The sequence below is a fragment of the Ranitomeya variabilis genome, chromosome 4 (genome assembly GCF_051348905.1).
Source record: "Ranitomeya variabilis isolate aRanVar5 chromosome 4, aRanVar5.hap1, whole genome shotgun sequence".
NCBI classification, from domain to species: domain Eukaryota; kingdom Metazoa; phylum Chordata; class Amphibia; order Anura; family Dendrobatidae; genus Ranitomeya; species Ranitomeya variabilis.
Genome location: NC_135235.1, coordinates 577,460,781 through 577,477,077, shown reverse-complemented (window position 1 = coordinate 577,477,077; position 16,297 = coordinate 577,460,781). Strand labels below are relative to the sequence as shown.

Genomic DNA, 16,297 nt, shown 5'->3' with positions numbered 1-16,297 from the left:
TAGGAAGTTAGGGAGAAGCTGACTGGGTTTTGCCCAGGTAACATCTAGTGAGAGAAGAGCGTTGCCTGGGAAGATTCAGGGGGGTCCCTGGCAGGGGTGGGATCCTGGCAGAGTCCTAGCGAAAAGGACAGATCGTTACGGAGCCGCGCCTTCACTTCATTGCGGCGGCATCTTAAGAAAGGACACGAAGCGAAGTATATTGTGGAGAAGTGAGAAACGAGATCACAGCACAAAGGCGATAGAACTAGTAGGAGCCGTGCCCCTAAGATCGTGGCAACATCCTACTGAGGCGCGTAGCCGGAACGCCGAGGAAGTATTGGGCTCCACGCATTACTTCAAACCAATGGCAGGACAGTTAACTCTAGGTTGGCTGCCTCACCTAAATCACCTAATGAAGACAACGGAGGCACTTGTGGGAGAGGGGCATCTCTAGGGTCCCTATAAAATAACTCCAGGCCTACCCCGTCATACGGGTGCGTCCTATCCATATCATCTGGGGGACGGAGAGAAAGAACAGAAACATACACAACAGTTGTGAGGACTATCCCGTGGTGCTCAGCAGGGAAGTACTACAACACCCAGGCGCTAGTAGGTAGGCACTGATTTCCACCTGCAAAGGGAACTCTGGATGTGCCTTCGGACCTGCCGGTCTCAGCCAGCCCTGTTAGCAGTGCTCTGGATTGCGGATGCCGAAGCCTTCAGTAAAGAGGTAAAGAGACTGCAACCCTGTGTCCTCGTTATTTACTGTGACCTACACCACCACCTACACCTTTTATTGGGCGCCCCTTAGCAGGACCACGGACCGGGTGAGGCCACCGTGACATCCTCAGAACCGATGGACCCGGTACCGAGTACCCCGCCATCCTGCGTCTGGGGGCCGCTCCAACTCTGTGAACGCTACCTAATGCCTACCAGAGAATGTGAATCACATGATAAGAAGCACATGTGGCACCCCAGGAGTTCGGGTACCACAGTAGTGCTGCCTTCCTCTCGGGGAGGGTAGTGCTATGCCTGGAGACAAGAGGGATCCTTTTGGCAGGTAATTTCACACACAATACCTTCTGAATCCAGGCCAGGAGGGGGAGCTCAAAACCTGGTATTAGGGCAGCTTCTCTGAATAAAGATCCTGGTCTGGAGGAGGAGTCAGACAGTTGGTCCAGAGAGACCAAAGAGTGCAGTTCAGTCTGGAGCAGACAGGAAAGGAGCAGAGGAGAGATTGAGGGCTTAAGGAGGCGACGATTAGGCCCCTAAGAGCCAGAGCACAGAAACTGGGCACCGGGAGTCTGAGGGTGCGGATAGCTGTAAGGTCCACAGCAGAGCCAGAGGGCATAGGACCATATGTATACTGCCCATACCTGAGGCAAAGCAGCAGATAGAGCCTGGAGTCACCGTGTCAGAGACCCCCAAGAGTACCGCTGAAGCTGCCTGCCATGCAGGTTCTGTCCCAGGACAGGAGAGAGAAAGGAGTACTTTGCCAGCAAACCACAGGTAGCAAGGTACGAGAAACCCAGCGCATAGAGGAAGGCTTCCAACCTGACCTGCCAAGGGGACTTTTTCTTGTTTCTGGGCTGCCTGGACTCCTTCTGTACCTGTTGCCGGTACCCTGGACTGAGGCCTACTACAACTCCAGTAAACCAGGTAAAGACTGCAACCCTGAGTCCTCTGTTATTTACTGGCAACACATCATCCCTGCCATATACCTTGGGAGCCCTGGGGACCTTGCTTCACCTGTGGGAAGCGTCACCATCCAGCCGCCATACCATCACCCCAGAGGACCCCTTTAAGCGGTGTAAGTCCCTACTGACCGAGAACCACAGGTGGCATCACGAAAATAGACTTTCACAATACCCCTTAAAAGACCGTTCCCCTTTAATTAAGTCCCAGGGCCACGGACCGGGTCGTGGCCACTGTGACATCCCCTTTAAGAGCGACCGGGCCCAGTACCGAGTATCCCCATTGCCCTGGTGGGCAACTCACACACATAGAATAACACATGATAAGAAGAATTCAGTAATCTTTTTCAAATTGCAAGGTACATTTGTTCTGTTTATTATTCAGGAATCCCAAACCTTGACATTCTGGACAGATTATATGACTTTAAGAATTTATTACAATCTAGAACAAAAGCTCAATGAGTGGCGGTATAACTGCACTGATGACCGGTCGTCTCACCAGAATAGCCATACCGCCACTCATTATGTTTTTTTCTACATTGTAATAAGCTACTGAAATCTGATGTATGAGAAAGGTCAGTCAGATAATCTGACCGAAACATCACATTTTAGGATTGCTGTACAATAAACAGAAGAACTACACCTTGCAAACATATGACCAGTGGGGTGTGTGAAGGGGACTGGCTGGCTGCTAAGGTCAATAGATGAGCCAGTCCTTTTCTCTGTCACAGCTCATTAATCAAAGTTCTGGGCAAATCTCAGAAGTTACATAATTTATTAATGTAAGCACCTTTAACTACATTTTTTTCCATCTGGGCAACCCCTTTAACATAATTTTTAACTTAATCCCAGTGCATAAAAGTATCCCAAGAGAATCACTGCCAATCACCCCATGAATCACATACTAAAAGGGCTCTATAGGATAAGAAAACTGATATTTCTCCATGAAACAGTGCCACTCCTGACCATGGGTACTGACTAGTATTGCAGCACAACTCTACTGAAGTGAATGGAGCCGAGCTGCAATACTACACACAACATGTAGAAAGACTTCTAGAATTGCTTTAGAAAAATATCTAAAAAAAAACAGCCATGTTTTTCTACTCTGAGACAACCTTGATAAAGTTTCTACTGAGTCCACAGAGCGGGGAAAGACCTCAAATGATGATTATCTCACAGAATTCCCCTCCAAATAATAAGGAACCGACTGTGGGAAAAAAAGTCATTAATTTTAGTCATCTTGCCTGGTACCACACCAATATATCTCAATGTACTTATTCCTGACTTATCTGGATGGGCTGGTGTTCCAGCTCTAAATGTCTGTAATATATTATATATAATGAGACCAATTTCAGATTTCTAACTTAGTATTTTCCTGGCCTCGCTTCCCTGATCTCTGGCTATGTATTAGAGGAATGCTATAAATAAAAAGTGCCCTATATAGAAGGCTTGTTGCTACAATGACAAATGGACATTCAATCCTAGTCTAGATGTCGTATAAGAAGTCAAAAATTGGCAACTAAGAATGAACCACATCATAACGGGATTTAGTCAGAAAACCACATAGTGGGCACTAGCCCATAGAGCCAATCCTACCTGATCTCCTAAATGTAGGTTCACAAAACTTTCATCATTGGTACACATCGGGTAGATTTTTCAATGATACCCTTGGGTGCATTTTTTAATTACTTACTACTATTTATCTATGCAGTTGTTTTTTTCCCTATGTTTTGGTCATTTGTCTTCTACAGCCTCTAAGTATGAATGTACGTTCATTCATTCTGTAGTCAGTTATGTACTATGATACATAGAGGCTGAAGAAGCCAAACTAACAAACATTTTAAATTAATAGCCAATGACGGGAGCACAACCTTCATCAAAGTGGCCACATACCGCACACTATGCCATCCTACAGTATGTTGCCTCTAACCATTTGGTCACTGACATACCATGCTTGCCTGTGGCATCAAATGTGTATTTTCCATGCCAGAGAGGAGTAGCACAGAGTGTGAGATCAGGGCTGGGTAAGTACTAATGGTGTACTGTGTGGGCATCCCATATACTAACAGAATAGGATCTCCTTTCCCGGGTAAGAAGCTAGATGAGGTGGAGGCCATCTAGTTGCAGTTTTATTGAAGTATTGAACAAATCAGTTATTTTCCATCTTAAGAACTAAGATAAATTATAGTGAAGACTACATGGACGATCCCTTTCTTTCTCGTTTATGTAGATAACAGGACCTAAATTCTCCAAATAGATGCCAATTCCACTTAAAGGTCTCCAATTGATCGTACATTTATACCTTTGACATTTATCACATATCAAAGGTATCAGATGACTTCAGTTTTATTGCAACCCTTTGTATTGGTTCGATAAAGAGTGTGGCCCTTGCATCAAAAAATCTTGTGACATATACCCTGAATCCTGTGTCAAAACACCGCATTCCACTTTAGTGGTTCATAAAAAGGTACTTGTATAAGATTGCAGCGCCCCAGAGTCCTGGTCGTTGCAGTACTGTGGCTCTGCCACTAAGGGGAGCTATGGTGCGTCTGATGGCACTGAAGGAGTTCTGTCATGATCTCAATGGCAAGAGATCATAGCATCAGCATATAAAGGAACTAGCTCTTGGAAGATGGGAACTGAGCTGACCATGAACTAAACCTAACGCACAACTAGCAGTGGCCGGGTAGCATGCCTACGTTGATTCTAGATGCCCAGCACCAGCCGGAGGACTAAATAATGCTAGCAGAGGAAAATATTAGTCCTAGCTCACCTCTAGAGAAATACCCCGAAAGGAGACAGAGGCCCCCCACATGTATTGGCGGTGAATTAAGATGAAATAACAAACGTAGTATGAAAATAGGTTTAGCAAATTTGAGGTCCACTTACTACATAGCAGAAGACAGAAAGGACACTTTCATGGTCAGCTGAAAACCCTATCAAAACACCATCCAGAAATTACTTTAAAACTCTGGCATTAACTCATAACACCAGAGTGGCAATTCCTGTTCACAAGAGCTTTCCAGACACAGTAACGAAACTACAGCTGTGAACTGGAACAAAAAATGCAAAAACAAACATGGACAAGAGTCCAACTTATCTAGTAGTTGTCTAGGAGCAGGAACAAGCACAGAGAGGCTTCTGATAACATTGTTGACCGGCAAGCAACTAACAGAGCAGCAAGGTTATATAGCGACTCCCACATCTTGATGGGAACAGGTGAACAGAGAAGATGAAGACACCAGTTCAATTCCACCAGTAGCCACCGGGGGAGCCCAGAATCCAAATTCACAACAGTACCCCCCCCTCAAGGAGGGGGCACCGAACCCTCACCAGAACCACCAGGGCGATCAGGATGGGCCCTATGAAAGGCACGAACCAGATCAGAGGCATGAACATCAGATGCATTCACCCAAGAATTATCCTCCTGGCCGTATCCCTTCCACTTGACCAGATACTGGAGTCTCCGTCTGGAAACACGAGAGTCTAAGATTTTCTCCACAACGTACTCCAACTCACCCTCAACCAACACCGGAGCAGGAGGCTCAACGGAAGGCACAACCGGTACCTCATACCTGCGCAATAATGACCGATGAAAAACGTTATGAATAGAAAAGGATGCAGGGAGGTCCAAACGGAAGGAAACAGGGTTAAGAATCTCCAATATCTTATATGGGCTGATGAACCGAGGCTTAAACTTAGGAGAAGAGACCCTCATAGGGACAAAACGAGAAGACAACCACACCAAATCCCCAACACAAAGCCGAGGACCAACACGACGGTGGCGGTTGGCAAAAAGCTGAGTCTTCTCCTGGGACAACCTCAAATTGTCCACCACCTGCCCCCAGATCTGATGCAATCTCTCCACCACAGCATCCACTCCAGGACAATCCGAAGATTCCACCTGACCAGAGGAAAATCGAGGATGAAACCCCGAATTACAGAAAAACGGGGACACCAAAGTGGCAGAGCTGGCCCGATTATTGAGAGCGAACTCCGCCAATGGCAAAAAAGCAACCCAATCATCCTGGTCAGCAGACACAAAACACCTCAGATATGTCTCCAGGGTCTGATTAATCCGCTCGGTCTGGCCATTCGTCTGAGGATGGAAAGCGGACGAAAAAGATAAATCTATGCCCATCCTAGCACAGAATGCCCGCCAAAATCTAGACACGAATTGGGTCCCTCTGTCAGAAACGATATTCTCAGGAATACCATGCAAACGAACAACATTTTGAAAAAACAGAGGAACCAACTCGGAAGAAGAAGGCAACTTGGGCAGAGGAACCAAATGGACCATCTTAGAGAAACGGTCACACACCACCCAGATGACAGACATCTTCTGAGAAACAGGCAGATCTGAAATAAAATCCATCGATATGTGCGTCCAAGGCCTCTTAGGAATAGGCAAGGGCAATAACAATCCACTAGCCCGAGAACAACAAGGCTTGGCCCGAGCACAAACGTCACAAGACTGCACAAAGCCTCGCACATCTCGTGACAGGGAAGGCCACCAGAAGGACCTTGCCACCAAATCCCTGGTACCAAAAATGCCAGGATGACCTGCCAACGCAGAAGAATGAACCTCAGAGATGACTCTACTGGTCCAATCATCAGGAACAAATAGTTTATCAGGTGGGCAACGATCAGGTCTATCCGCCTGAAACTCCTGCAAGGCCCGCCGCAGGTCTGGAGAAACGGCTGACAATACCACTCCATCCTTAAGGATACCTGTGGGCTCAGAGTTACCAGGCGAGTCAGGCTCAAAACTCCTAGAAAGGGCATCCGCCTTAACATTCTTAGAACCCGGTAGGTATGACACCACAAAATTAAACCGAGAGAAAAATAATGACCAGCGCGCCTGTCTAGGATTCAGGCGCCTGGCGGTCTCAAGATAAATCAAATTTTTGTGGTCAGTCAATACCACCACCTGATGTCTGGCCCCCTCAAGCCAATGGCGCCACTCCTCAAAAGCCCACTTCATGGCCAAAAGCTCCCGATTCCCAACATCATAATTCCGCTCAGCGGGCGAAAATTTACGGGAAAAGAAGGCACAAGGCCTCATCACGGAGCAGTCAGAACTTTTCTGCGACAACACTGCCCCAGCTCCGATCTCAGAAGCGTCGACCTCAACCTGAAAAGGTAGAGCAACATCAGGCTGACGCAACACAGGGGCAGAGGAAAAACGGCGCTTGAGCTCCCGAAAGGCCTCCACAGCATCAGGGGACCAATCGGCAACATCAGCACCCTTCTTAGTCAAATCGGTCAATGGCTTAGCAATATCCGAAAAACCAGCAATAAATCGACGATAAAAGTTAGCAAAGCCCAAAAATTTCTGAAGACTCTTAAGAGAAGAGGGCTGCGTCCAATCACAAATAGCTTGTACCTTGACAGGATCCATTTCAATGGAAGAGGGGGAAAAAATATATCCCAAAAAGGAAATCCTCTGTACCCCAAAAACACACTTAGAACCCTTCACACACAAAGAATTAGACCGCAAAACCTGAAAAACCCTCTTGACTTGCTGGACATGAGAGTCCCAGTCATCCGAAAAAATCAGAATATCATCCAGATACACAATCATAAATTTATCCAAATAATCGTGAAAAATATCATGCATAAAGGACTGGAAAACTGACGGAGCATTTGAAAGACCAAAAGGCATCACTAAATACTCAAAATGGCCCTCGGGCGTATTAAATGCGGTTTTCCACTCATCCCCCTGCCTGATTCGCACCAAATTATACGCCCCACGAAGGTCAATCTTAGAGAACCACTTGGCCCCCTTTATGCGAGCAAACAAATCAGTCAGCAACGGCAATGGGTATTGATATTTAACAGTGATTTTATTCAAAAGCCGATAATCAATACATGGTCTCAAAGAGCCGTCTTTTTTTGACACAAAGAAAAAACCGGCTCCTAAGGGAGATGACGATGGACGAATATGTCCCTTTTCCAAGGACTCCTTTATATATTCTCGCATAGCAGCATGTTCAGGCACAGACAGATTAAATAAACGACCCTTTGGGTATTTACTACCCGGGATTAAATCTATGGCACAATCGCACTCTCGGTGCGGAGGTAACGAACCAAGCTTGGATTCTTCAAAGACGTCACGATAGTCAGACAGGAACTCAGGAATTTCAGAGGGAATAGATGATGAAATGGAAACCACAGGTACATCCCCATGAGCCCCCTTACATCCCCAGCTCAACACAGACATAGCTCTCCAGTCGAGGACTGGGTTGTGAGATTGCAGCCAAGGCAATCCTAGCACCAAATCATCATGTAGATTACACAGCACCAGAAAGCGAATAATCTCCTGGTGATCCGGATTAATACGCATAGTTACTTGTGTCCAGTATTGTGGTTTATTATTAGCCAATGGGGTGGAGTCAATCCCCTTCAGAGGAATAGGAGTCTCCAAAGGCTCTAAATCATACCCACAGCGTTTGGCAAAGGACCAATCCATAAGACTCAACGCGGCGCCAGAGTCGACATAGGCGTCCGTGGTAATAGATGACAAAGAGCAAATCAGGGTCACAGATAGAATAAACTTAGACGGTAAGGTGCAAATGGAAACAGATTTACCAAGCTTTTTAGTGCGCTTAGAGCATGCTGATATAACATGAGTAGAATCACCACAATAGAAACACAACCCATTTTTCCGTCTAAAATTCTGCCGCTCGCTTCGGGACAGAATTCTATCACACTGCATACTCTCTGGCGATTTCTCAGTGGACACCGCCAGATGGTGCACTGGTTTGCGCTCCCGCAAACGCCTATCGATCTGAATAGCCATTGTCATGGACTCATTCAGACCCGCAGGCACAGGGAACCCCACCATAACATCCTTAATGGCATCAGAGAGACCCTCTCTGAAAGTCGCCGCCAGGGCGCACTCATTCCACTGAGTAAGCACAGACCATTTACGGAATCTTTGGCAGTAAATTTCCGCTTCATCTTGCCCCTGAGATAGGGACATCAAAGTTTTTTCTGCCTGAAGCTCCAAATGAGGTTCGTCATAAAGCAACCCCAAGGCCAGAAAAAACGCATCCACATTGAGCAACGCAGGATCCCCTGGTGTCAATGAAAAAGCCCAGTCTTGAGGGTCGCCCCGGAGCAAGGAAATCACAATCCTGACCTGCTGTGCAGGGTCTCCGGCAGAGCGAGATTTCAGGGACAAAAATAATTTGCAATTATTTCGAAAATTCTGAAAGCCAGATCTATTCCCCGAGAAAAATTCCGGCAAAGGAATTCTCGGCTCAGATACAGGTGCATGACAAACAAAATCTTGCAAATTTTGTACCTTCGTGGCGAGATTATTCAAACCTGCAGTTACACTCTGAAGATCTATTACAAACAGGTGGACACAGAACCATTCAAAGATTAGAAGGAGAGAAAAAAAAAAAAAAAAAAAATTTCAGCAGACTACTTATTTCTCTCCTTTCTCAGCCAAGGATTTTAACCCTTTAGTGGGCCGGTCAAACTGTCATGATCTCAATGGCAAGAGATCATAGCATCAGCATATAAAGGAACTAGCTCTTGGAAGATGGGAACTGAGCTGACCATGAACTAAACCTAACGCACAACTAGCAGTGGCCGGGTAGCATGCCTACGTTGATTCTAGATGCCCAGCACCAGCCGGAGGACTAAATAATGCTAGCAGAGGAAAATATTAGTCCTAGCTCACCTCTAGAGAAATACCCCGAAAGGAGACAGAGGCCCCCCACATGTATTGGCGGTGAATTAAGATGAAATAACAAACGTAGTATGAAAATAGGTTTAGCAAATTTGAGGTCCACTTACTACATAGCAGAAGACAGAAAGGACACTTTCATGGTCAGCTGAAAACCCTATCAAAACACCATCCAGAAATTACTTTAAAACTCTGGCATTAACTCATAACACCAGAGTGGCAATTCCTGTTCACAAGAGCTTTCCAGACACAGTAACGAAACTACAGCTGTGAACTGGAACAAAAAATGCAAAAACAAACATGGACAAGAGTCCAACTTATCTAGTAGTTGTCTAGGAGCAGGAACAAGCACAGAGAGGCTTCTGATAACATTGTTGACCGGCAAGCAACTAACAGAGCAGCAAGGTTATATAGCGACTCCCACATCTTGATGGGAACAGGTGAACAGAGAAGATGAAGACACCAGTTCAATTCCACCAGTAGCCACCGGGGGAGCCCAGAATCCAAATTCACAACAGAGTTCATCTGATCAGGTATCACAGACACCAATACATTTCACAGTCGGGCCTCCGGGGGGAGCTAAGGGTTCTATTCACTAGGCCACTCCCCACCATTGTGGGTAAACTGGGGGTCAGGCAGGAAGTTAGATCAGAAAGCTGACTGGGTTGGAACCAGGCAACACCTTGTGGCAGAGGGTGTTGTGGGGGAAGATACAGTAGGGTCTCTGTCAGGGGTGGGATCATGACAGAGGCTTGGCAACTTGAGCGAACGTAACGGGACCGTGCCTGCTCAGGATAGCGGCGGTGCCCAAGGAAGGATCAGAAGCGAGATAGATTGTGCTGAGTGAGAAACGAGATCAAAGCAATAGGAGAATACCAGTAGGAGTCGTGCTGTAAGACCGAGGCAACATCCTACTGAGGCGCACAACCGGTGGCCGGAACGCCGAGAGAGTATCACAATATTCAGCTTCAAGCAATACTCTAAACAGCGGCAGGACAGTCAGTCTAAGGCGGGCTGTCTCACTTAAATCACCTATGCAGTCTTGGGGGGCAACTTGTGGAGAGGGGCGACTCTAGGGTCCCGGAAGAGCTCCGAGCCTACCCGTCAAACGGGTGCCGTCCCAACCGTAACATCAGGGAGGGACGGAGGATTAGCAGAACATCATCTAATCGAGTTGTGAGGGAACTTAAGAAACAGACACAACAGTTGTGGGGACTTTCTGTAAGCACAGCAGGGAAGGACCGCAACACATAGCGCTAGAGGGAAGGCACAGATTTCCACCTGTGAAGAGAACTCTGGAGGTGCCATTGGACCGGCCGGACTTGCGCAGCCTGGTGAACCGTATTCCGGACTGAGGACCCAGAGATCTTCAGTAAAGAGGTAAAGAGACTGCAACCTGGTGTCCTCGTTATTTTCTGCACCGCACCACTACAGCCTCACCACTATTATCATCATCCATTTACACTGGTTCCTATCATTTTACTGTGCGCCCCTCGGCAGGGTCACGGACCGGGGCCTAGCCACCGTGACAACTCCAGAGCAGAGACTCAGAGGCCCGGTACCGGGTACCCCTCGGCCCTGCGGCGGTGGGGGCGCTACAAGATCACCTTAAGATGTTCATAATATGGCAACATGTCCAGGACCCAACTTACACTGTGTGCCGAATTATTAGGCAATTTGTATTTTGGATGATTCATTTTATTTTTGAACAAATATTGTCGGTTAATCCAAAAGGTTCATAAACCTGACACCTGAATATTTAAGAAAGTAAAAGTGAGGTTTTGTCTTTCTTAGGAGATTATCCATGAGTGCAGAATTATTGGGCATCTAAATGAAAAACATCAATTTTCTCATCTCAGTTTATTTTCATCCGTTACAGTGAGCATAATAACCAAACAGCTCAAAATGTACAAAATTACATTTCTGACATTTCAAAAAATAATATCAGGACCAATCTAGGCGCCCTTCTTTTCGATAACAGTTATAAAGCCTTCCATCCAAGGAGTCTGTCAGTTTTTTAATCTGTCGATGATAAACTTTTTTGGCAGCACCAACCACAGCCTCCAAGATCCTGATCACAGAGGTGACTGTTTTCCCTCACTGTAAATCTCCCATTTAAGAAGGGTCCACAAGTTTTAAATAGCATTTAGGTCAGAGGAGGAAGGGGCCATGTAATTATTCTTTAATTTAAAGTGCTTTATTGGCAGCTGGGCAATGGAGACTTCGATGCTGCAATGAAGAATTATCCAGCATAAAAATAATAGTTTTCTTGACTTTTTTCTGTACCACTGCTTAAAGAAACTGGATGTAGGTCTGAGAGTTCATTTTGAATCCATCTTCAACCTGAAAAGGTCCAACTAGCTTACCATTAGTGATACCAGCCTATAGCTGTAACCAAACCTCCACCTTGCTTGAGTCTGAGTCGAAGTGGAGGTCTGTGCCCATTGCAGATCAAGCCAAGGACCTATCCATCTGGTCCGTCTATACTCACTCTCATCTCGTCAGTACATAACACCTTTGAAAACTCTGTCTCCAGTTCTTTACTTGGCCCAGCCAGTCCTGACATTTCTCTTTACATGCCTTGTTCCTTAGTGGTCAGGCTTCAGCCTTCCTTACCTTGGCCGTGTCTCTGATCAATGAACACTTTGTACTTCTGGGCTCTCCAGGGAGGCTGCAGTTCTGGAATATGGTAGCACTAAGGGTTAATGGCTTCCTGGTTGTTTCACGTTTGATTTTTCTCAAATCTTTGGCCGTTAATTGCGTCTTTTTTCCTCAACACATTTTTGCGATCCTGTTGATTATCTGTCACAAAACTTTTGATGGTTCTTTGATGGTGCTCCAATATATCTGAGCAATTTCAGGAAGTTTAACAATTTTTTTAAAACTTTTCAGAGTTAGTTAAATCTTTTTCTGACCCATTTTGCCTAAAGAAAATAAGAAGCCTAATAATTTAGCACACCTCGATAAAGGGTGTTGATATCCTGAGTCGCACCCTCATCATTACACATCTGATTCCTCCAATAAGCAGTCAAGTCATGATATGGTGAAAATATTCACTTGCCTAAAAATTCTGCTCACAATATAGTTCTGCATAACCCAGTTTAGGTGACCTTGGTGATCTCCTTGGGTTCACTGAAGCTAGGAACAAGTTTTGGGGTTGCAGCCGTAATTCAGTTCTCTGAAACAGACCTTATTATGATAACTACATATTCAGTATGGAAGTCAATTGGCACAAAGAAGCCAAGTAATTGCAGTCATGGGGTAAGAGAATCGATATTAAGAAAGGGCAATAGATCATTTTAGGTGTCCTGTCCATAAATATTCCAACATCGAGCACCAAGGCATGAGTGTCTACAATGAAGGAATGGTTCTTACCCGAGGTCCTGGTGGTCCAGGCATTCCAGATATCCCCTCCACACCACGAACGCCCTGGAAATAAATATCAGCCAAATAATATAGTGTGAGTACACATGAAATCCACACAAGATGTGGGCACCAGCATATGGTTAATGATGTATTGTACAAGCTTTGTCTTGCTATGAGTCAACTCGACAAGTTCATGGCTATTAGCATTTTTTATCAAAATTACAGAAAAAAGTGATTTATAGAAAACCCAGCTGCCGTTCTCTGCAGTAAGCAAAATCCAACTGTATATTAAAAGGTCACATTTGTCTGGAGAGTTTCAGAAACATAATGAGCTGTCACCGTGATGTGTGGCTGGCTGCAAATGTTGACAATTTAGAAAACTGCGTGGAAAAAAGTTATAAAGAAGGAACTACATGTATCCGACTGGAAGCATAGAAAAAGTTATTTTGGCAGGATCTTCACTCTCCATGTTTATTCAGGCAGCTGGTGGCATTGGGAAACGGGAAAGAGGAAGTGATAAACCCATGGCCAACCCATAAGAAAAAGACTTAGCCGTAAGCGGTTGGCTCTAAATTCATCGCTGAATGTGACTTTCTTCTGCTAAACATTTGATGGCTACTATTGTGTCAGAACTGCACCCCATCATCTGGTAGAATGCTAAGCAGTGTTGGCCCTGACAAAAAATATTGTCCATAGACACTTTAATCAATAATGACTAATCATTTCGACAAATAGTCATTGTGACCAAGCAATAATCACCATATTGTACTGATATTGGCCTATAAAGCACACTACCGTCATCCATGCAAAAATTCCTTCACATATATTGGCTGCCATGTTTTCATGAGTCGGCAAGCAGGTGCTGAGTGTCAGGAGGGTATCAACAACTCACTTCATCTTGGTAAGAGTGTGGTGAACCCGCTCATCACCACCACAATTACGTCAGAAGAATCACGTAAAGCGGTCTTCCCACTTGTACCACCGTGATGTTCCACACCCTATGGGGTCCCTGGGGACACGTAAGGTCAGCTTGGTACAGTTTTACACAGACACCCTCTATCCTTATGGGATCACTGAGGCATGGGGAGTGAGAGGATGTGGCCCACGCAGTCGGTGATGTGGCACCACACTCGATCACAACCCTCACAGGCTGAGAGGCCCCTTTCACGAGCACCAGTGAATCAGAGCTCTGCCAGCCCAGTAGGACTGCCACCAATTCCTCGTTAAATATAAGCCCGGTCCATTAACAGCATTATATCGGGCCAGAAACCAGCCCCGATACCATGCAAAGTAAACCGAGAATGCGGGCATGTGGATTGAGATAAAAGAGCAGCCCAAGGTTAAATTATATATTTAATTGCCTTTAGAGCACACAAGACAAGACACTACATACACAATGGTTATGCATATACAATGGTCAGATATGCAAATACGGGTGAAGTACAAAAGATATGAGTAGATGGATCATGTCAATTATCCATTTAATGTGTGTGCTCTGGGCCGTTACTTGACATGGCCTCCCAATTTCGAAGTGAACAGCAAGCATAACAGAGAGAGACCACATGGCCTTACACAAGCCTTTATCCCCTTGTTTGATCATACCCTTTTCCACCTCAGAAGGGTCCTTATCCCCCTCTCCTGGAGATTTGTAGCTACATCTCCCAAAACCTGTGAAAGATTCTTACTTCCCAATGGAAGATCATAGGGCGGCGTCATCGGGTCCAGACAGGCCCCCATTATGGTTAGAGACCAAACACTGAATTGCTACCTGGCTCCAACTACCAATCTACCTATCTATCTCTCCTTATGAAATCATAGCTGACTCAATAAAGCAGTTAGACCACATGGTATCCACAGGGGTTTTTCCTGTAGGAGCTTGGAGACTAGAAGGTAGGTGGTGATGAGGGGGGTGAATCTCTTCTCTGAAGTTAAGAAGGCTTGGCCCCCCTGCATAGCCAGGTGGTGTCCTGTTAGAGCTACACAGTAAGCTGCCATTAAATCCCCCCATCCTTCACAAAGAGTATTTAGGTACATGACTAGGATGGAAAACTGAATCTTGCCCCTGTTGAATAGGAGTCTAGTGTCATTGTTATAATTAAATGAAATGATACATATCGTACAAGAGGGTTTTTTTAATCCTGAATTCAACCTTAGAAGATCACTGAATATGTATGCCCATCCATGGACTGGGATTAGGTTGGATGTTGGCCCCAGACCCCAAATAGCACAGGTCACAAATATCAATACCAGACTGAAACAAGCATGTATGTATTTATTGTAGCCTGCCCTAAAAATCAGATGTAGAGGACACCATTCTGTAATTAATTGACAATGCACAATAGCCAGGAGTGGAGTGCCGAGTCTGTCTCTTTTTTCCTAGAAGTATAGGTATAATATATATGTGGTATAATGTTATCCCCATCCAGTATAGCTGGAATGACTAAGAGGCAATATGGTAATATTACCACTAAATCTGTCCAACATCTATCCCACCTTCCCCTCTGTACACACTTAGTTTAGCAGTCTCTTAAGAAGCGATTACAGATATTGCTCGTTAATTAAAAACATAGCACATCACATAGTTCCAAAAATAGCAAACGTCACACACAAGTCATATATATAGCCACACACATCTAGATCTGTGATTACACATGTTCAGCATCATTTGCAGGTTCCCATACTAACCTATATATCCAAACACATTACAAAATTTCGAAAAGCCATACATACCTTGGGTCCCATCATCCCATCTCTTCCTGGCATGCCTTCAGGACCAGTCGGACCCTAAAGTTATCAAAAATAAAAGACAGATGTAATTGGAAGCTCCTAGGTCCCAATGCATAACTGGAACAGGACTCCAGACTTACCGTGCAACATTTATTATACTGATCTCTACTAGTAGGCAGAGAAGCCTTGGTCATTTGTAAGCTATAGGATCTGGGTATGATTGCTAGCCTCCTCCGTCCCCATATCTGTCTCTACAGAGATTAGTTACAGGAGCCCCAATATTATCTTCTTATTACCCATGTACGCTTATTTCATAGGACCAAGAGTAAGGAGACAGATGTGTAGTGTGGATGGTCTGTATTACCTGCAGTCCAGGACTTCCTGAGTCCCCCTTCTCGCCTTTCATACCTGGAGGGCCCTGAAATACAACAAATATTTTTGTGATTTAGGACAATTGCCCAGGAACCTATGAACAGTAAAATATGGAGATATCATCTGTACTCAATTTCATACAGAACTAAAACTGCACAGTATGATACTTCCATGCCTACAAGTGCAAAGTTATTGGGCCCCTTGAGAAAATACAATTTGGATTTAATTAATACTGTATAATAGTGATATTTTTGGTGGTTCCCGAAGTGTGTGATCAGATTTAGTCCTATCTCTTGAGAGGTTCGGATCCATTATATGATCTTATGGAAACATTAAAGGGAACCTGTCACCATTCTGGAATGCTGTAGATAAACCCCCGATATATCCTGAAAGATGAGAAAAGAGGTTATATTATACTCACCCCGGGGCGGTCCCGTCGCGGTCCGGTCCGGGGCCTCCC

General features: G+C 45.2%; 1 protein-coding gene across 2 annotated transcripts in view; it reads right to left on the bottom strand.

Moving 5' to 3' along the window:
- The window catches only part of COL20A1 (collagen type XX alpha 1 chain), a 222,022-nt gene that overhangs the window by 31,551 nt on the left and 174,174 nt on the right, over positions 1-16,297 (bottom strand). For both annotated transcript variants that reach the window (XM_077252937.1, XM_077252938.1), the window contains exons 29-31: positions 15,830-15,883; positions 15,469-15,522; positions 12,748-12,801 (exon numbers count right to left, since the gene is read on the bottom strand). In XM_077252937.1, the coding sequence (XP_077109052.1) occupies positions 12,748-12,801; positions 15,469-15,522; positions 15,830-15,883 (162 nt within the window). The remainder of the gene's footprint in view (positions 1-12,747; positions 12,802-15,468; positions 15,523-15,829; positions 15,884-16,297) is intronic.